Source organism: Salvelinus sp. IW2-2015, linkage group LG36, assembly GCF_002910315.2.
Source record: "Salvelinus sp. IW2-2015 linkage group LG36, ASM291031v2, whole genome shotgun sequence".
NCBI lineage: Eukaryota > Metazoa > Chordata > Actinopteri > Salmoniformes > Salmonidae > Salvelinus > Salvelinus sp. IW2-2015.
The window spans coordinates 32,587,655-32,609,592 of record NC_036875.1 but is presented as its reverse complement, the minus strand read 5'-3'; the positions used below and the strand labels follow the sequence as shown (position 1 = coordinate 32,609,592).

At 42.3% G+C, this 21,938-nt stretch overlaps 1 protein-coding gene across 1 annotated transcript in view; it reads left to right on the top strand.

Moving 5' to 3' along the window:
• The window catches only part of LOC111959499 (CLIP-associating protein 1), a gene marked incomplete at its 5' end in the record, with an annotated part of 83,176 nt that extends 65,304 nt beyond the window's left edge, over positions 1–17,872 (top strand). Inside the window, 14 exons of the mRNA XM_070437636.1 lie at positions 1,865–1,943; positions 3,252–3,395; positions 7,801–7,905; positions 9,769–9,915; positions 10,058–10,164; positions 10,532–10,654; positions 11,120–11,258; positions 11,838–12,087; positions 12,647–12,706; positions 12,888–13,078; positions 13,317–13,445; positions 13,654–13,860; positions 16,134–16,250; positions 17,431–17,872. Of these exons, the coding sequence (XP_070293737.1) occupies positions 1,865–1,943; positions 3,252–3,395; positions 7,801–7,905; positions 9,769–9,915; positions 10,058–10,164; positions 10,532–10,654; positions 11,120–11,258; positions 11,838–12,087; positions 12,647–12,706; positions 12,888–13,078; positions 13,317–13,445; positions 13,654–13,860; positions 16,134–16,250; positions 17,431–17,517 (1,885 nt within the window). The remainder of the gene's footprint in view (positions 1–1,864; positions 1,944–3,251; positions 3,396–7,800; positions 7,906–9,768; positions 9,916–10,057; positions 10,165–10,531; positions 10,655–11,119; positions 11,259–11,837; positions 12,088–12,646; positions 12,707–12,887; positions 13,079–13,316; positions 13,446–13,653; positions 13,861–16,133; positions 16,251–17,430) is intronic.
• Positions 17,873–21,938: the final 4,066 nt, after the last annotated feature.

Genomic DNA, 21,938 nt, shown 5'->3' with positions numbered 1-21,938 from the left:
TCTCGCTATACCACCAAGTCACTTGGCTCTGTCATAACCTCACATTGGTCTCTCCTATCATTGCTATGAGGACGACACACAACTAATCTTCTCCTTTCCCCCTTCTGATGACCAGGTGGCGAATCGCATCTCTGCATGTCTGGCAGACATATCGAGTGTGGATGACGGATCACCACCTCAAGCTGAACCTCGGCAAGACGGAGCTGCTCTTTCCTCCCGGGGAAGGACTGCCCGTTCCAGATCTTCGCCATCACGGTTTGACCACTCCATTGTGTCCTCCTCCCAGAGCGCTAAGAACCTTGGCGTGATCCTGGACAACACCCTGTCGTTTCTCAACTAACATCAAGGCGGTGGCCCGTTCCTGTAGTTCATGCTCTACAACATCCGCAAGAGTACGACCCTGCCTCACACAGGAAAGCGGCGCAGGTCCTAATCCAGGTAGCTGTTCATTGCTCGCCCGTCTGGATTACTGCAACTCGCTGTTGGCTGGGCTCCCTGCCTGTGCCATTAAACCCCTACAACTCATCCAGAACGCCGCAGCCCGTCTGGTGTTCAACCTYCCCAAGTTCTCTCACGTCACCCCACTCCTCCGCTCTCTCCACTGGCTTCCAGTTGAAGCTCGCATCCGCTACAAGACCATGGTGCTTGCCTACGGAGCTGTGAGGGGAATGGCACCTCAGTACCTCCAGGCTCTGATCAGGCCCTACACCCAAACAAGGGCACTGCGTTCATCCACCTCTGGCCTGCTCGCCTCCCTACCACTGAGGAAGTACAGTTCCCGCTCAGCCCAGTCAMAACTGTTCGCTGCTCTGGCCCCCCAATGGTGGAACAAACTCCCTCACGACGCCAGGACAGCGGAGTCAATCACCACCTTCCGGAGACACCTGAAACCCCACCTCTTTAAGGAATACCTAGGATAGGATAAAGTAATCCTTCTCACCCCCCTCCCCCCTTAAAAGATTTAGATGCACTATTGTAAAGTGGCTGTTCCACTGGATGTCATAAGGTGAATGCACCAATTTGTAAGTCGCTCTGGATAAGAGCGTCTGCTAAATGACTTAAATGTAATGTAAATGTAAATGTCTAAGCCAGGGAATTTTACCTAGGATTAAATGACAGAAATTGTGAAATACTGAGTTTAAATGTATTTGGCTAAGGTGTATGTAAACTTCCGACTTCAACTGTATTTATTACGTATAAACATAGTGTCTGGACATGTCTCATTACCTAACACTTTTTCAAGTTCCTGTAAAAACTCCAAGTTTTATTTACCCATGATGCATCACCTAGAGGAGTAGTACTTAGATGAGCACAAATTAAGAAAATGATTTATCTTATATGCCTTCAAAATTAGGTTCTTATTCTCAAACACCCCCTTTACCCCACTTGGCCTTCTCATTGTGGAAACGGCTAAAGAGTTTTAATTGGGAAAAAGTCTGATTTAATTGTTACATTTTTTGTATATTTTAATTTGAAATATATATTTTTTCAGTGTTATGTTTAACTCACAGCTTTTCATTAGGTGAGCAATGTAAAAAAAAATATTGATTTGAAATATTGATTTGTTTATTACTTTTTTGGATGAAAACTGTTACGTAGTGATCATTTTGTGAAAATGTTGGTAAAATCGATAATATCTGATCAAAAAACATAATTATGTAATAGAGAAGTACAGATCCTAATTTTTGTGATTCAAGATGACATTTTGTAAATGGACAGTTTGATAAGAATTACCCAACTATGGTGGATGTGTAACCAGGCCACCTCAGTAGAGTTTGATTTGACCCTGCTCAGTGTGTGAAAACACCTTATGAGAGTCATTTCATACACTAACTTTTAGTGTTTTCTGTTTTGTTCTCCTTAGGGAGTCTTTTCCGTTTGATCACCAGTTCAACATCCTGATGAGGTTCATTGTTGACCAGACACAGACACCCAACCTCAAGGTACAGTTTGCATAGAATGTCACCTAGCTAGATGATTCTCTGTTTGGTTCAGGGTCTAAGAGTTTATGATTTCAAATACCAGTAGACACAGTGCCATGGTGATATTGTCAAACATTTTAAAAGTAAACTTGCTAAATGCCTGTGTGAATCATGTAGCTTAACACTTTGTCTGAATCATGTAGCTTAACACTTTGTCTGAATCATGTAGCTTAACACTTTGTCTGACATCATGTAGTTTAACCATTTGGTCTGAATCATGTAGCTTTAACACTTTGTCTGAATAATGTAGCTTAACACTTGTTGAATCATGTAGCTTAACACTTTGTCTGAATCATGTAGCTTAACACTTTGTATGAATCATGTAGCTTAACACCCTGTATGAATCATGTAGCTTAACACTGGTTCTCTGTATGAATCATGTAGCTTAACACTCTGAATGATCATGTAACTTACACTTGTATGAATCATGTAGCTAACACTTTGTATGAATCATGTAGCTTAACATTTGTGAATCATGTAGCTTAACACTTGTATGAATCATGTACTTACACTCTGTATGAATCATGTAGTTAACACTTTGTGATGAATCATGTAGCTTAACACTTGTCTGAATCATGTAGCTTAACACTTTGTCTGAATCATTAGCTTAAAACTTTTGCTGAATCATGTAGCTTAACATTGGTCTGAATCATGTAGCTTAACACTTTGTATGAATCATGTAGCTTAACACTCTGTATGAATCATGTAACTTAACACTCTGTATGAATCATGTAGCTTAACACTTTGTATGAATCATGTAGCTTAACACTTTGTTGAATCATGTAGTTTAACACTTGTATGAATCATGTAGCTTAAACTTTGTGTGAATCATGTCTAAACTTTGTGTATGAATCATGTAGCTTAACACTTTGTATGAATCATGTAGCTTAACACTTTGTGTGAATCATGTAGCTTAACACTTTGTCTGATCATGGTAGCTTAACATACACTTTGTCTGAATCATGTAGCTTAACACTTTGTCTGAATCATGTAGCTTAACACTTTGTCTGAATCATGTAGCTTAACACTTTGTCTGAATCATGTAGTACACTCTTATGCTCATGTAGCTTACAACTCTGTATGAATCATGTAACTTAACTCTGTATGAATCATGTAGCTTAAACACTTTGTGTGAATCATGTAGCTTAACACTTTGTCTGAATCATGTAGCTTAACACTCTGTATGAATCGTGTAGTTTAACACTTTGTGTGAATCGTGTAGCTAAATACTGTGTGAATCGTGAAGCTAAACCATGTGTGTATCTGCAGGTGAAGGTGGCCATTCTGAAGTACATAGAATCACTGGCCATACAGATGGATCCTACAGACTTTGTCAACTCCAGTGAAACCCGACTGGCTGTATCTCGCATCATTACCTGGACCACAGAGCCCAAGAGCTCCGACGTCAGGAAGGTACAGTGCCTAGAGAAAGTCTACAACCACGTGAACTTTTTTCACATGTTGTTGCATAACAAAGTGGGATTCAACTAGGTTTAATTGTAATTTTTTGTCATTGATCTACACAAAACACTACATAATGTCAAAGTGAGAGAGAAAAAATCTACACATTTTATAAATTCATTCAAATTAAATAACTAAAATATAGTTGTTGCATAGGTATTCGCCCACTTTGTCTAGGCAAGGCTAAGTTATTCAGAAGTAAACTTTGGCTTAACAAGTCACATAATAAGTTATATGGACTCACTTTGTGTGAAATAATAAGGGTTGACATGATTTTTAATGACTACCTCTTCTTTTGTCCCCCATGCAACATCTATAAGGTCCCTCAGTCAAGTATTGAATTCCAAGCACAAATTCAACTACAAAGACCAGGGAGCTTTTCGTAAGCCTCATACAGAAGGGCATTGATTGGTAGATGGGTAACAATAACAAATTAGACATTGAATATCTCGTAAAGCATGGTCAAGTTAATAATTATGCTGTGGATGCAGTATTAAACCACCCAGACACATGGGTGGTTTAATACAGTCGTCCTCCTGAACTGAGCTGCAGGACAGGAAGGAAACATGCTTAGGGATGTCACCATGAGGCCATTGGTGATTTTAAACAGCTACAGAGTTCAATGGCTGTGATGGGTTAAAATTGAGGATAGATCAACAACATTATAGTGACGCCACAATAATGACCTAAATGACAGAGAGAAAATAATAATTACAAATAAACAGAATGAAAATATTCCAAAACATGTTAATGTATGAAACAACATTAACATGTTTTGGAATATTTCCATTGTGTTTATTTGTAATTATTATTTTCTCTCTGTCATTTAGGTCATTATTGTGGCGTCACAGTAAAGTAATACACTGTTTGGCCTAAATGCAAAGCCTTATGTTTGGGGCAAATCCAGCACATCACTGAGAAACGGCCTCCATCATGTTATGGGTATGCTTGACATCAGCAAGGACTAGGGAGTTTTTTCTTAGCATAAACATAAATGGAATAGAGCTTAGCACAGGCAAAAGCCCAGAGGAAAACCTTGAATGAAGACCGTGAATGTTCCTGAGTTGCGAAGTTATAGTTTTGACTTAAATCTACTTGGAAGTCTATGGCAAGACTTGAAAATGGCTGTCTAGCCATGCTCCCCAACACCTTGGCAGAGCTTGAAGAATTTTGAAAAGAGTAGTGGGCAAATATTGCACAATACAGGTGTGCAAAGCTCTTATGAGACTTACCCAAGAAGACTCACAGCTTTAATCGCTGCCAAAGGTGTTTCTAACATTTATTGACTCAGGGGGGGTTGAATACTTATCTAATTAAGGTATATTAGTGTTTTATTTTTCATTCATCAAAAAATAATCACCATCTGAATAACATGCTCTGTAGGCAGAAAACAATGATAATACTGCAATGCTAATAGTACAGCAGCTAGATTACTTCCTCAATACTGCAATGCTAATAGTACAGCAGCTAGATTACTTCCTCAATACTGCAATGCTATTAGTACAGAGCTTAATTATTCCTCAATACTGCAATGCCTAATAGTCAGCACTAGATTACTTTTCCTCAAACTGTCAATGCTAATAGTACATCAGCAATTACTCTAACTCCTCATATACTTGCGAATGCTATAGTACACAGTTAGTATTAACTTCCGGTCAATAACTGCCCTGCTAATAAGTACAAGCAGCTAGTTACTTCGCTCAATACTGATTGGGAGTGGGAAGTAACGAGGGGGGGGAGAATATAAACCTCGACCTCAGTATGCTCTCTCAATATAGCGCAATGCTAATAAGATTACAGAGTAGTGCTGAACGATAGATTACTTCTACGGAAGTTACGAGTGCATTCTGTAAAAAGATAAATTACAAGAGAGAAATTACATTGTCTTCTATTAGAAAGTCAGCTTTGAATCGAGGAGGCAAGTAATAGATTTTACTTCCTCACAGTGTGCTAAATAACTAAGATGCTATTTTAGTTTCTTCTCTTCATCAACAAATAAATATTCCCGGGGCGTAACGAACTATGCGTAAGATTAGCTCCCTGATGAGGACTACAAATGAAAGTCACTGATGAGCATGTGGAAATCCCACGTAGCTATAACGTAATCTACTTCCAGAACTGAGAAACACTCATCAACGCAACTGGACTGGTTTCAGCTTCTCCCTTCATATTGCTCTCGGCAATGCGTAATGAGCATACAGTCAACATTGTAAAGTCGAATAGAAATTAGATTAAACTTCCTCAGTACCTGAGAATCTAATAGAATTCAAGGTTTGAATTAATTCGGTAGCAAAAGAAGTGCCATAATGGTATGTTGTGTGTGAACAAAGTGATTGCTCGTCCTATCTCCAATTGCTATAGTAATACAGGCGGGAGGATAGATTACTAAAACAAACTCTATCCGTTAGATGTCCATCTTCCTCATATTTGACTTAAGGGCAAAAAGGAATGAAGCATAAGTTATGTCGAGGATAAAACAGTCAGGAGGTAGACTCATACGCCTCTACCATATAGATGTACAGTCCCATTTTGAAATTATTTCGGCCCTTCAAGTTACTAATTCAGGCAAGCAACACATTCTTGTCTATCGCCTCTTAATAGTTTACTTCTTGAAAATGCAATCTTTTGAAGTATGTCTTAAATCTGTGGCTCCATATGCCTATATATTGGACATATATCAAATATATGTAATATTACTAATATTGTCAGAACATATAGAATTAACTACAATTTCAATGCTAAGGTCTTATCACCTTTCATCGTCTCATATGATACATAAGATATACTTATTGATCAATCAGTAGACTTATCGAAAGTTGGTTGAGTACTATTTTTTCGGAAGTTAAGTCATGTTCTATTTGTGTAAGTTTATTCCTCAGTACTGTAAGTGGCTAGCCAAGCCAATAGAATAGAAATATCTCAATACAGATCATAGATGATGCAAATATTTCTCACAAAAGATTTGCTATTTCAATGTGAGTATTTTTTAAGGTTTGATGTGTCATGCTGATGTACGTTACCTTTTCCTATTTCGTTCCGTCAATACTAATCTGCAACGCCACATGGCCCTAAATCACGTGACACAGCGTCGTTCTAATTAGGACGTCAATTCACTTGAAAAGCTGACCTTATGTTCTACTCTCCTACAATGCAACTAAAATTGTGCGTCGAGCGACTTGGGCTAGCAGCCATGGATATTGGATGAGTCTCATGGAGGCATGGGAGTATAGATTACTGAGTACCAAGTTGAACTCTTATAAAAACTTTTGCATACGCAGGTCTATCGTGGACACCAATCCTTGACGAAGATTATTGCATTGTGGCAATACTAGCGCCACATATGCCTCAAGGATTATGGTCGGTCACCTGCGCAAAAGGCTAGTAGTATTGACGTCAGGTTCTCAGTACTTTCCTTAATACTGCATGCTAATCAGGTAGCAGCAGATAGATTACTCCTCAGTACTTCCTCAATCTGCAGATGCTAAAAGTACAGTCAGATAGATTACTTTCCTCAGTACTGTTTCCTCAATTACTCCCCGCAACGCTACATCGTCGCACCACCAGCCTAAGACTTACTTCCTCAGTACTGTCCTCAATCGCAAATGCTAAAGTACAGAGACTAGATGTACTTTCCTCAGTACTTCTCTTCACACTACTGACAATGCTAATAGTGACAGAGCTGTTACTTCCTCAGTTACTTTCCTCAATACGCAATGCTAATGAAGTTACAGCAGCTTAGATTACTTCCTCAGCTTGACTTTTGTTAGGATTGGTTCGCTTTGATCTCAGCAAAACTCAGAAACCCTCCTTTAGCAAAAATGCATTCAACACTTTTAAATGTGATCCATATTAAAATGTACTTATGTAGCTATCGATACACAGGGATTTACGTCATTTGAATTACTACAGATTTTATGTTTGTATTTGTTTATGTTCTTAACTGTGTTGGCAACGAAGCCATGTTCCACCTGAAATGACCTTGTGATAAGACTCTGCTATCTCTCTGTTCTGTGGCAGGACATGTGTTCACTCTTGGGTTGTTTGTTTTTCCACCACTGCTAGTTCCAATTTAAGTCCTCAACTAGTTTAACACAGGACGTACCTTACACTGTAGGGTATTAAAAACAGCTAGACTAAAAATAATCTTTAAAGGAATGGGAAATAAATATTATTTTCCTGCTTTTAATTGTTTTATAATAGAAACAAACTTTATATACCCCACTTGCATCCCACAGGAGGACCCTGTTAACAGTTATAACCTTGTCTATGTTTATAGTAGTGTACTACTATAAACATCTGCTTTCCTTTGTCAAAACTACAATACCCATAATTCTACCTCCTTGCCACTGTGCCCCAGACCCTTCATAACTGGGTGGTGGAGGAGCTATCAGGCAGGTCCAGTACTGCAGCCTTACTGTCCCAGCAGGCCGGGGAGGGGCAACTAGAAGAGAGGTGTAAGCAGGTAGTGCCTCGTCAACCAATCACTGTCCACCGCCAAGCACGCACCGCCTGCCGAGCTGCACAGATGCCTAGCTGCCTCAGAGTGTGAAATGATCTCAAGTGTGGCCTTGCCTTTTTTACCTCACCTTCACGCTCTAGCCCTTTCTACTGCTCGCTTTAACCTACAGTAGCTATGCCTTGAGAATTTGATTCTGGATAAATGGGCAGGTTTGAAAGTAAAACTGCTGTTGTTGGCCAACAGAACACTACTACAACCCAACAAAAAATGTATGTCATTAGGTCTCAGGAGTATGTGAATGGATTGTTGCTTTGTTTGTTCGAAGTTCTACCGACTGATATCATCGCCGAATAACGATGTGAAAACTTAAATGCTATTTTCCCTTTTTTGTTCTGTGTGCCTAACACATTGTCTGTTTTGAACCACATTAACAGCCTCTACATATGCATGCTGACATGGTCGTTTCTAGTAGAAAGAATTGCTTTAATTATTTAAGATTGTTTTGTATTTATTTAGGTAATGTCTCAGTCCTTGTTAAAAGCAATGTCTAACCTGCCTAACCTGCAATGTCTAACCTGCTAGAACTAGGTACTTCTGAATTTAATATTTTGTTTTTAAAGCATGATGTCATTCACCACAAATGTATATTTCAGCAGAAGTTGCAAAAACGTGTTTGATAATGTGATCAACTGTGATTTTGATTTTTGGACTGTACTGTTTTATTCAGTATATAACACTATAGACACAGCAGTTTCAAGGTGTACATCCAAGTCTCTCCACTGGTATGGTTAGCTGACAAATTCCTTTTAGTTCCTAGAGGAGCAAAGAGCTTCCCCGTAAGAATACATCATCCACTATTGACTATATGTCCCTGTTCCCCCTATCTGTTCCCCAAGCAGTCCATAACCCACTATTGACTATGTCCCTGTTCCCCCTATCTGTTCCCCAGGCAGTCATACCACTATTGACTATGTCCTGTTTCCCCTATCTGTTCCCCAGGCAGTCCATAACCCATTTGACTATGTCCCTGTTCCCCCTATCTGTTCCCCAGGCAGTCCATAACCCACTATTGACTATGTCCCTGTTCCCCTATCTGTTCCCCAGGCAGTCCATAACCCTATTGACTATGTCCCTGTTCCCCTATCTGTTCCCCCAAGCAGTCCATAACCCACTATTGACTATGTCTCTGTTCCCCCTATCTGTTCCCCAGGCAGTCCATAACCCACTATTGACTATGTCCCTGTTCCCCTATCTGTTCCCAGGCAGTCCATACCCACTATTGACTATGTCCCTGTTCCCCTATCTGTTCCCCAGGCAGTCCATAACCCATTATTGACTATGTCCCTGTCCCCAGGCAGTCATACTCCCATTGACTATGTCCTGTTCCCCTATCTGTTCCCAGGCAGTCCATACCCACTATTGACTTGTCCCTGTTCCCCCTATCTGTTCCCAGGCAGTCCATAACCCTATATTGACTATGTCCCTGTTCCCCTATCTGTTCCCCAGGCAGTCCATAACCCACTATTGACTATGTCCCTGTTCCCCTATCTGTTCCCCAGGCAGTCCATAACCACTATTGACTATTCCCTGTTCCCTATCTGTTCCCCAGGCAGTCCATAACCCACTATTGACTATGTCCCTGTTCCCCTATCTGTTCCCCAGGCAGTCCATAACCCCTATTGACTATGTCCCTGTTCCCCTATCTGTTCCCAGGCAGTCCATAACCCACTATGACTATGTCCTGTTCGCCTATCTGTTCCCCAGGCAGTCCATAACCCACTATTGACTATGTCCCTGTTCCCCCTATCTGTTCCCCAGGCAGTCCATAACCCACTATTGACTACTGTATGTCCCTCTGCCCCCCAGGCGGCCCAGGTTGTGCTGATCTCTCTGTTTGAGCTGAACACCCCAGAGTTCACCATGCTGCTGGGAGCCCTGCCCAAGACCTTCCAGGATGGGGCCACCAAGCTGCTCCAGAACCACCTGAAGAACTCCAGCAACACCAGCAGCGTGGTAAATGAATACAACCAGGGATAAAAGGGAGGGGGATCTGTTTACGCTAGCAGCCTTATCAATTTTGGTGAGGTGATTAGTAATATTTTATTTTTGTTGCATATTTACCATTTTTAAACCTGTTTGTCTCTTTCTTTCTCAGAGTTCTCCCAGCAACACTATTGGGCGGACCCCAAGCCGGCACCCCCCAAGCCGGACCAGCCCTCTCACTTCCCCGACCAACTGCTCCCATGGGGGGCTATCTCCCAGGTACGTACCTCCCCTCTCTGACCTCCATCCAGAGGTGCCAGTGTCAGTTTGTCTCCTAATGCATGGCTAAACCACAGAGTGCTGCTTGACTGACTGAGGCCTTGTTCTCCTTCACCATGCATTCTAATACTCTACTCATATTAACGCATGCCAACCTCTAACCTCAACTCAGACTATAGTTTATTTTTCTCTTCCCTCCTCTCTCTCTCTCTGCTGCACTCCTCCCTTCTTCTTTCTCTATTTTTCCTTCCTTCTTTCTCTCTCCTCTGTGTGTGTGGCCCCTTGTGTTGTTGCCCCCACCCTGTCCCGTTCTCTCCTTCTCCGCCCGTTTGTCCGTCTTTTCCTCGTGGCCGTGCTGTGGCCACAGTCGGTTGTGGGGTGGGTGTTGGAGTGGCGATGGGCTACCTAAGCACCCCCCTCATCCTCCTCCACCTCACTCCACCCCCGCAGGCCCCGCCCTCAGGGTCCTCCGCAGAGCGTGCTCTCCCAGGTAACACACCTAGGGGCGGAGCCTCAGTTCCCTAGGAGCGGCAGGACAGGAAGTGACACGTCGTGCTTCTGTTGTCCTCCCAATATTTCCTCGACCAATAGGGATTGGGAATCTTTTCAGAACATTTTCCTATTTCTGTTGTTGTCTCTTTTTGCACTATGGTGTCAATGTTCTCTGGGGATGTATCAGTCCCTCCTAACTAATCCCTTACAAGTGACAAATTGGGTAGTTAGAACATCACACACCATCATCCATGGTCAGAGCTTTGCCTAGAATACATCTTTACCTATCTGTGTGAAGGTCATCTACTTAGCTTGCAGAAGCAATAACCTTTTGTATGGTGTCAGACTGAAACGGCAAGTGTCCTTATAAGTGTATTCATGTGTGTGTGCAGCTTTACTGTTTGTGTGTCTGCTGTCCTGATGGACACTATATAAATCCTCTCTTCCTGTTCTGTCTCCTTAGTATGTTGGAGTATGACACAGAGAACATGAACTCTGATGAGATCTACAGCTCCCTGCGAGGGGTCACAGAGGCCATCCAGAGCTTCAGCTACCGCAGCCAGGAGGACCTCAACGAGTTGAGAGGGAAGAGGGACGATGCTGTGAGTCCCAACCTCTACATTGGAAGTGTCCTCTCTCCTCGCTCCTTATCAAAACGCATAGGAGGATACATCCAAAGTCCCACCCCTTTCACCTTCTCCTCGAATGAATTTTGAGTAAGAGGCGAAGAGAGAGGACATGAGGACAAATAAATTGGGAAAGAGCCCAGGGCCCATATCCACAAAGCATCTCAGAGTAGAGGTGCTGATCTAGGATCTGTCCATAAAATCTTATTCATTATGATCTAAAAGGCAAAACGGATCCTAGATCAGCACTCGTACTCTGAGATGCTTTGTGGATACAGGACCTGGACTTCATGTTGCGTTCCTATATACCTCTCTGGTTCACAACAGGTTGGTGACCCCTTAATTGGGGAAGACAGGCTCGTTGTAATGTCTGGAGCGGAATTAGTGGAATGGTATCAAATACATCAAACACATGGTTTCCATGTGTTTGATGCCATTCCATTTACTCCGTTCCAGACATTATTATGAGCCGTCCTCCCTCAGTAGCCTCCACTGCCCTGGATGTCATAACCATTTCCACGTCTGAGACTAACTGTGTTCTCTCTCTCCCCCCAGGCGGGACGGGAAGGTGTGGCGCCCTCTCCAGGCTCTGATGCCCGTCTGGGGTTGGATGTGGTGGAGGGTGGGCGTACGGCCCTGGATAACAAGACCTCCCTTCTCAACACCCCGTCCCCCCGCTCCTTCTCTGGGCCGCGAGCCAGGGAGTTCGCCCCCTACGGATACGGAGACACCATCACCTCATCCTACGACAAGAGCGCCCTGAAGGAGGCCGTGTTTGATGACGACGTGGAGCAGTTTAGAGACTGTGAGTCACCTTTGACCTCTGCTTGAACCTTGACCCTGTGACTCCACCTCCATGTTGACCACCTCTGATCCATCCTGTGATGTCATGACATGATGGTGTGACGTCTTCAGGTTTAGGCAACACAAAGAAAGAATAGATTTGGTCTTCAGGTTTAGGCAACACAAAGAAAGAATAGATTTGGTCTTCAGGTTTAGGCAACACAAAGAAAGAATAGATTTGGTCTTCAGGTTTAGGCAACACAAAGAAAGAATAGATTTGGTCTTCAGGTTTAGGCAACACAAAGAAAGAATAGATTTGGTCTTCAGGTTTAGGCAACACAAAGAAAGAATAGATTTGGTCTTCAGGTTTAGGCAACACAAAGAAAGAATAGATTTGGTCTTCAGGTTTAGGCAACACAAAGAAAGAATAGATTTGGTCCATCCTAGAGTTACATGCTGGCTGAAACCAAAGTGATGGAATGTTTAGACCAAAAACATTGGGAATAGGATGGCCCTTTATCTGCAGTGAAAAGTGAGTCTGATTGTCTTCCTCCCTCTACCCTTTCTTCCCTCCTCTACAGGCCGTCGGCAGGACAGCAGTGGTGAAAACAAGATGGTGCTGTCTAAGGGCTTTGCTCCAGGTAGAGACACTACTCCATGACTGACGTTTTTGTTTTATAAAGTTTTTCAATGCTGTTTCCATTGCCATCCATTTCCTTGTCACTTATTTTTTTGTTGGTACATGGGGTTACTAGCTAGCTAGGGCTGAGAGTTAAATGATCCATACCACTCACCCAGTCTTCTCCTCTGTCCTCTCCTCAGGTTCCCAGGACCACTCGGACCTGGTTGCAGACCTGCTGAAGGAACTGTCTAATCACAATGAACGCGTGGAGGAGCGTAAAGGGGCGTTGGTGGAGCTCCTGAAGATCACCCGGGAGGACAGCCTGGCCGTGTGGGACGAACACTTCAAGACCATCCTCCTACTGCTCCTGGAGACACTGGGGGATAAAGACGTAGGGATCCTTTACTTTTACTAGTTATGACAGACAGACTAGTTGGAAGGTTTTACTTGACAAACACATTCATACATAATAATAAGACTGCATCCCCAACTACCTCATTGATTATTTGTTTAGCTGCAAATGTAAAACACTATAAAGCTGAAAGATATGGCTTTTGGTGTGTGGTGCATGTCTGTGAGCAAGAATGCATGTATGGTTTGTAATGGCGGCTTGTTACCCTCCCATGCAGTACACTATCCGGGCCCTGGCGCTGAGGGTACTGAAGGAGATACTGCGGAACCAGCCGGCCCGCTTCAAGAACTACGCTGAACTCACCATCATGAAGACCCTAGAGGCACACAAAGACTCCCACAAGGAGGTGCAACTCCTTATATTTATATTCCCTGGTGTCCCCCAAGGCTCGGTACCAGTTCTGTCCTGTTCTCTCTGTATACCAAGTCCATTCTTGCTTCTGTCATATCTTCCACATGGTCTCTCTTATCACTGTTACACCCAGAGCAGTTCTCTGTCATCAAACCCATGATATAAATCACCATATAAACCTTCTCCCTCCACTTTCCCCGTAGGTGGTAAGAGCAGCGGAGGAGTCTGCCTCCACCCTGGCCGGCTCCATCCACCCAGAGCAGTGTATCAAGGTGCTGTGTCCCATCGTCCAGACGGCTGACTACCCCATCAACCTGGCTGCCATCAAAATGCAGACCAAGGTGATAGAACGCATCACCAAGGAGTCCCTGCACCAGCTGTTGCCTGACATCATACCAGGACTACTGCAGGTGAGAATATGGTCCTGTTTTGCATTATGTGGGTGTTTGGTAAGAGTGTGGTGCTGCGCTGGTTATGGCAACCCACTGGGCACAAACTAGTTAAATCAAAGTTGTTTCCACGTCATTTCATATTTGTTTTAATATGTGATGAAGTTGAATCAAACATTGGATTTGCAAAAAATCGTCTATTTACAGGAATTTCTGGATTTTTTGTATTTCTATCACACAGCTTTTAACCTAAATCCAATGATATGGTTACATTTTTTGTTGATTTCCATATGAATTCACTTTAGTTGGCAACTCAATCAAATGTAAATCCAAACTAGATGTTGAGATGAAGACGTCTGTGCCCAGTGGGAAGGTTGTGGGTTCAATTTCTGCATGGATTACATACTTATTCAAACGAAATGTATACCGTTTATAGACTGATGATATTGTCTCTATATGAACGCAGCTGCCACTGTATTGAAGCCATTGGACGAAGTTTATCATAGCACACTACACATTATTAATGGCGATATGTTCAGTACACACCACTGCATACGTTCAGTACACACCACTGCGTAGGTTCAGTACACACCACTGCGTAGGTTCAGTACACACCACTGCGTAGGTTCAGTACACACCATGCGTAGGTTCAGTACACACCACTGCGTAGGTTCAGTACACACCACTGCGTAGGTTCAGTACACACCACTGCGTAGGTTCAGTACACACCACTGCATTATGTATCAGAAAGTAGGCTGGCCCTCTTTGAAGTCTTGTAGAGCGATGCTTTGCACTCTTTTTGTTTATAAAGCCCTCCTGCATTAACCTCCGCCGTACCTTACTTCAGACCCAGTCTCAGGAGTGGCTAGTTAGGTCAATCTGCTTTTAGTTTTTTTTTGCACCTTACTTGTGGAATGCTCTATGAGGTTGGATGAATTGGTGACTCTAGGACAATTCAAAAGGCTGATTCAGGACCTTATTACTAAAGAATGTGTTTGTTTTCTATGCTTGTGTTTTGCTTTTTCGTGTATTGCCGTTGTTTTTGTTTTATATATTGTTGATATGTGTATTGATGTGTATAGTGATGATAGTGATGTGCATAGTTTATATTATTGATGTGTATAGTGATGTGTATATTGATGTTTATATAGGACTCATCTGTGAAAGAGACCTTGATCTCAGCATAACTACCTTTGTAAATAATAAATAGTACTTTTGAAGAAAGTGGCATGCATAATGTGGGACTAGTGAAGGGGGCATTGCAGAGGGAAAATAGAAACAGCCTTTTTTGTATCAGCACCATATTGGTTCATGTTCTTACTTGGACAGCGGGAACTGTTTGTTCCTGGAAATGTTTCTCTCTAGGTATGGAGTTGTGGACAGATAATGTCTCAATCATTTAATTTTTTTTTCTCCGTTATTTTACCAGGTAAGTTGACTGAGAACACATTCTCATTTACAGCAACGACCTGGGGAATAGTTACAGGGGAGAGGAGGGGGATGAATGAGACAATTGTAAACTGGGGATTATTATGTGACCGTGATGGTTTGAGGGCCAAATTGGGAATTTAGCCAGGACACCCCTACTCTTACAATAAGTGCCACAGGATCTTTAATGACCTCAGAGAGTCAGGACACCCGTTTAACGTCCCACCCGAAAGACGGCACCCTACACAAGGCAGTGTCCCCAATCACTGCTCTGGGGCATTGGGATATTTTTTAGACCCGAGGAAAGAGTGCCTCCTACTGGCCCTCCAACACCACTTCCAGCAGCATCTGGTCTCCCATCCAGGGACTGACCAGGACCAACCCTGCTTAGCTTCAGAAACAAGCCAGCAGTGGTATGCAGGGTGGTATGCTGCTGGCTCATATTGCGACTGCACAGAAAACAAAGTGTTTCTCTGTTTTCTTAGCTGTAAATAGTGGTTTTAGCTCTGCAGATGACTTGGTTTAGAACTCCTGTGAATGCAGGATTAGGGAAAGGGGTCATGGAAAGAAAATCTAGTAGAAACATCCTGGGTAGGTTCTAGGCCTACACCGTATTTGTTCATGTTCATATTTTGACAGTGAGAAATGTTTGTCTAATTTGTACCTGGAAATGTTTGCCTGTACTCTGCCCCTGGGCACACACCTCTGCCACTCCTCCCACGTTCCCAATGACCTGTTGTTCTATGTGTGCTCGTTCACGAGTGTGTTCGCTGCTAGCTGATTCAGTATGTGTGTGTGCTTGTTTCTCTGTGTGTGTTTCTCCTGCTGGCAGCCAGTCCAGTGATAGTCTGTATGTCTGTTCCCAGGGCTATGACAACACAGAGAGTAGTGTTCGCAAGGCCAGCGTGTTCTGTCTGGTGGCCATCTACTCTGTGATTGGAGAAGAGCTCAAACCACACCTGCAGCTACTCACGGGCAGCAAGGTACGCTACCCACCACTGTCATGTGCTCGTCTGCATCTCAAAGTCCTCACACACACACACGTCCCCCAAACACAACCCCCTTATCGGTTTTCCAGGTTTTTATTTCGCCTCTGGTTTCGACTGGTTTGGTCTGTGGTGTGTGGTTGGGATGTACAGTAAGGGTAATTTTTGCTACACTTTCTCTCGGCGGCCTGTGTGGCCGTGCATAAGGGGGCACTGGAGTCCATCAGGGTCATACTCATTAGGACACACTGTAGCAAAACATTGTGCAACGGAAAATGAAAATCTGTGTTTCTCATTGGACAAGTTCCGGTAGTACTTCCTCGTTTCGGACCGTTTTCTTCCGTTTTGTGCCTTATGAACACTATCCAATGTGAATCCCCTTTTTCCCCCTCCTATTCCTGGCTTCTGACAGGCAGGCCAGGCAGAAAGTGAGAGTAAGAGAGTGTGTGCTGGCTGGATTAAGCCTGTTGCACAATGACCTTGGCTGGGTTGAGAAAGCAGCAGTGTCACGGAGCATTGGCTCGTAGGTTCATCGCTACAGCGACAGTTTAGTTAGTTAGCGTTTACACCTTATTAGAGACTCTGGACCCTCACGACATTCCAAGCAGAGCCATGCCCAAAGCCTAATCCTAGAGCCGCCGTAGTAAGTAGACTATAACACACATTTCCCTTAGCAAGCTCTACTCTAATCAGACATGTCATTCCACTGGATGACGTAGCTAGCTCCGATTTAAAAAAAAATATCACTAACATTAACTTACAAAATGATTACCCATTCATTAGTAGATGTCAACCTTGAAACAATGTTGTCTTCATTTCTGTGAGGAAATACGCAATTGGCACAATGAGCTAAATGTTACTAAGGTCACTCTGCCTGTCACGCTACGCCAGCCGTTCTCCCGTCACCTCAGTACCGCCACAGCTTTCTGTCATCTGATTGGTCTAGACCAGGGTTGGGGTAAATTCCATTTTGAGTCCTGTGTCGCTGAGTTCTCAATACTGTAAGTCGCTCCGGTAAGAGCATCTGCTAAATTACTAAAATGTATTGTAGATGTTAATTCAGGAAGCTGATATTGAAATTTCAGTTGACTTACTTTTACCAACCCTGGTCGGGACAACGGTGCCATTGTAACCTTTCTGTCATGATCACAACAATGCAAAACTGTTCTTCTTGCAGATGAAGCTGCTGAACTTGTACATCAAGAGGGCTCAGACAACCAACAGCAACAGCAGCAGTTCCTCAGATGTCTCTTCACACAGCTAGCTGTAGGAGCAGAGGGAGGAAAACACAGATCCGTCTGCCTGTACTGTGCATCTGAATTAGGGGGAAAAGGTTGCTTCCCAAATTGGCATCCTTTTCCCTATATAGTGCACTACTGTTGGGCTCTGGTCAGAAGTAGTTCACTATATAGGGAATAGGGTGCCATTTGGGACAGATCCATAGTCGTGCCTCTTCCAGACCTTTCCATTCCTTTTATTTTCCTCCCTCCTTCACCCCACTGGACTCCTCTGGGTGACCCTATGACCTGCTCATCGCTTCAACCACCGCTTCACTTACTTTGCTCTTTCCCCCCCCCCATGGAACTTGTACATTCATTTGTCTCGTCTCGTCGCCCCCCCCCCCCCCCCCCCGCTGTTATAACACATCACTAGCAATGTGTTGTAAGGTAAAGATCAGATATTCATTATGTTGAGCATTCAGAGTGTAGGGGTGGAAACGTAACCAAGGGTTATGAAATGGTCCAATAAGAATGGTACGTATGGTCCAATACCAAATAATACCCTGATATTGATTCAGCAAACACAAAACACCCCTTCAAATGCAATTGGATGAGTAAACACAGCCTGAAATGTCACAGTAGAATAGGTTCTTCACGTTTAACCAGGAAGTCCCATTGAGGTCGGAAGACCTTATTCCTAAGGGGGACCACATGACAGTCGGTTTGTGATAAAGAATCATATGGTTGGCCCAGTGAGGATATAAAGCCCTTATAAACAGTTTAGGAACAATGAAAATCAAATATGTCAGCCAATGAAGTAGAATTAGTAGATTGTTTTTCTTTATTAACTGAGGTATGGTGTTATACAATCCTATAAAAAGTGTAAGAAGGAAACATTTTAATAAAAAAATGTTACATATGTCAATCATTATAAAGACTAACTTAAGCCCAGGTAAACTAACACTATCTTTTATTGTTAGTATCCATTAGTTTGGGAGAAATTATGACGCAAACATTATCAGAAGCCAACTTCCAGCTAATAGCTTGGCTATATCATGAGAAAAAATAGAAGTACTGTGTTAAATAAATGGTGACCTTCATTTTTTCAACCAAAAATTGGCAATCTAAAATTGAAGCTGTTCAAAATAAGGAGAGCGGTAAAGATGCAACAGTGTCTGAAGTTAGAAAATCTGTCTTTCCAACTCACAATCAATTATTGTTGTGGTTACCTCCATTTCCATTGTCAAATAAAAACAAACATGAAGGGAAGAAAATACACCAAGACATTACATTTCTTTACATTCCCTGAATCAATCAAGTGAAATTGAAGGGATCACTTCCAACTCATAGAATTAGAATGAGTGTTCTCAACCTACTCAATGTCCATGTTGCTAATGATGTCACACTGAATGTGTGTGCCATTATCAGTCATGACAACAAACTTGTCAGTGAAAACACTAAACAAATCCAAAGTGTCACGTTTATTTATTCCCACCCTCTTCCCACCTGTGTTGCCAGATTATGGCATTGATGCTGCTGTTTATAACGTATACCTGTCTGATGATGAGTAACAACCCTACACTTGTTGTAATGCGAATATTACAGGCTCAGTTTTGGAAGGAGATCAGTGGATTCATTGAGACAGACTCCTAGTCCTGGATTAAAAACTATTCTCAATGGAGAATATCTATTAAAAGTGTGTTTTAGTCCTAGTCTTAATATGCGTCCAGGAAACCGGCCCAACTAGGTTTATGTTCATTTTCCACAGTAATGTTTGGATCACTTCTACTGTTGAAAAACAGGATAGATGTACATACAGAAGCTCTCAGCTCTTAAAAATGTGAAACCATTACTCCAGGAACTACAATAAACTGGCTTGCAAACCGATACAATAATATTCACGATGATGCAAAAATTAGTTGTTTATAATAATACAGTATTACACCCATCTTCTCATCACCTTCCTTTCACGTAACTACAGCTTTTGCAATAAAGAAAATACCATGATGAGCAAACTTAAGTATTTTGTACATAACTCTTGATCAATCACCACTTCGCAACTTTCATGTAATGAAATAAAAAGGTTGGCTATCTCACTTTTTTTGCACGTTAGCGAATTAGCTTGCATGTTTTTGGGCAGCACATCCACTTGTTGCTGCCTTTAATCGATGGGTCCTGTTTTCTCTGTTGAAGTGCACTTGTAACCACATCAGTTTGGTCAGCCTTTACAACAACAGGTAGCCACCTGGCAGGAATACACTCACAGAGTTCTGTGAGTTGTCCAGAACTACGAAGACTCTGTCTGCCCTAGACAACTGTGTACACTATACAGGACCTAACCGTCTCAAGATGCCAAGCAGACATGTACAGTACTGGGTCTCCTTTAGTACAGTACTACATATTTGGGCATGTGGCTTTATAAAGGTGCACTGTGTGTGCGTGCCTTGTTACTATAGCAAAGTATGTGGCATCTATTTCCATCTGTTGAACAGTTTAAAAAATGACACTAATTGTTTGCTTTGTTTGTTTTTAAATGGGGCCATCATCCTTTTGTAAGTATGTTCATTTAATTTGATTGTGTGTTAGGGAGAAGCCAATTGTTTTGTTAAAGACAGAAAGTACTGTATTGGCTGATGACCCATGAAGATCTGGATCATTATCTGCAGGTGATGATGGTCCCTAAGAGAAGCTAATCCTAGCAATCTGTTCACTTTGCATGTTATTGTGTTTGTTTCTATTGTTTTGTCATTTAAGATTCATATCTGTATTTATGATAGTTTTATTTTAGTTGTAGTTTTTCATGACAACTTGTACAAAAGGGTTTTGTTCAAATCCACCTGTGATAGATGATTTGCCTCAATGTACATTTGTTTGCTTTAGAAATAAACAAACATTCAAGTTGATTCACTTTGTTTATATAAGTTTGTATTTGTATATTTAGGTGATCGAATTTAGCATTGGTATGCAGTTCGATTGCTCAGTGCATTAGTTCTTCTGTCTAAACATTAACCCAACTGAGACTTTGATATGCTCTTTTGGTACGAAAATAGCTCCCTTGGCAGCCAAGGGAGCTGAAGCATAGGCTGGAACAGTAGGCTGAGCCAGGGACAAATGGCCCATTGAATAACCTTTTTAATATATACAATACCAGTCAAAAGTTTGGACACACCTACTCATTCAATGATATTTCTTTATTTTGACTGTTTTCTACATTGTAGAATAATAGCGAAGACATTAAAACTATGAAATAACACAACTGGAATCATGTAGTAACCCAAAAAAAGTGTTAAACCCAAAATATATTTTATTTTTGAGATTCTTCAACGTAGCCACCATTTGCCTTGATGACAGCTTTGAACACTCTTGGTATTCTCTCAACCAGCTTCACGAGGTGGAATGCATTTCAATTAACAGGTGTGCCTTGTTAAAAGTTAATTCTGTCCTTATTGCGTTTGAGCCAACCAATTGTGTTGTGACAAGGTAGGGGTGGTATACAGAAGATAGCAAGGACAGCTCAAATAAGCAAAGAGAAACGACAGTCCATCATTACTTTAAGACCTGAAGGTCAGTCAATCCGAAAAATGTCAAGAACTTTCTTCAAGTGCAGTCGCAAAAACCATCAAATGTCATAATGAAACTGGCTCTCATGAGGAACACCACAGGAAAGGAAGAACCAGAGTTACCTCTGCTGCAGAGGATAAGTTCATTAGAGTTAAGTGAACCTCAGATTGCAGCACAAATAAGTGCTTCAAAAAGTTCAAGTAACAGACACATCTCAACATCAACTGTTCAGAAGAGACTGCGGAAACCAGGCCTACATGGTCGAATTGCTGTAAAGAAACCACTACTAAAGGACACCAATAAGAGGAAGAGACTTGCTTGGGCCAAGAAACACGAGCAATGGCCATTGGACCGTGGAAATCTGTCCTTTGGTCTGATGAGTCCAAAATTGAGAATTTTGGTTCCAACCGCCGTGTCTTTGTGAGATGCAGAGTAGGTGAACGGATGATCTCTGCATGACATGAAGCATGGAGGAGGAGGTGTGATGGCGTGGGGGTGCTTTGCTGGTGACACTGTGTGTGATTTTTTTCAAATTCAAGGCACACTTAACCAGCATGGCTACCACAGCATTCTGCAGCGATACGCCATCCCATCTGGTTTGCGCTTAGTGGGATTATCATTTGTTTTTCAACAGGTCAATGACCCCAAACACACCTTCTGGCTGTGTAAGGGCTATTTGACCAAGGAGAGTGATGGAGTGCTGCATCAGATGACCTGGCCTCCACAATCACCCGACCTCAACCCAAATGAGATGGTTTGGAATGAGTTGGACCGGAGAGTGAAGGAAAAGCAGCCAACAAGTGCTCAGCATACAGTTGAAGTCGGAAGTTTACATACACCTTAGCCAAATACATTTAAACTCAGTATTTCACAATTCCTGACATTTAATCCTAGTAAAAATTCC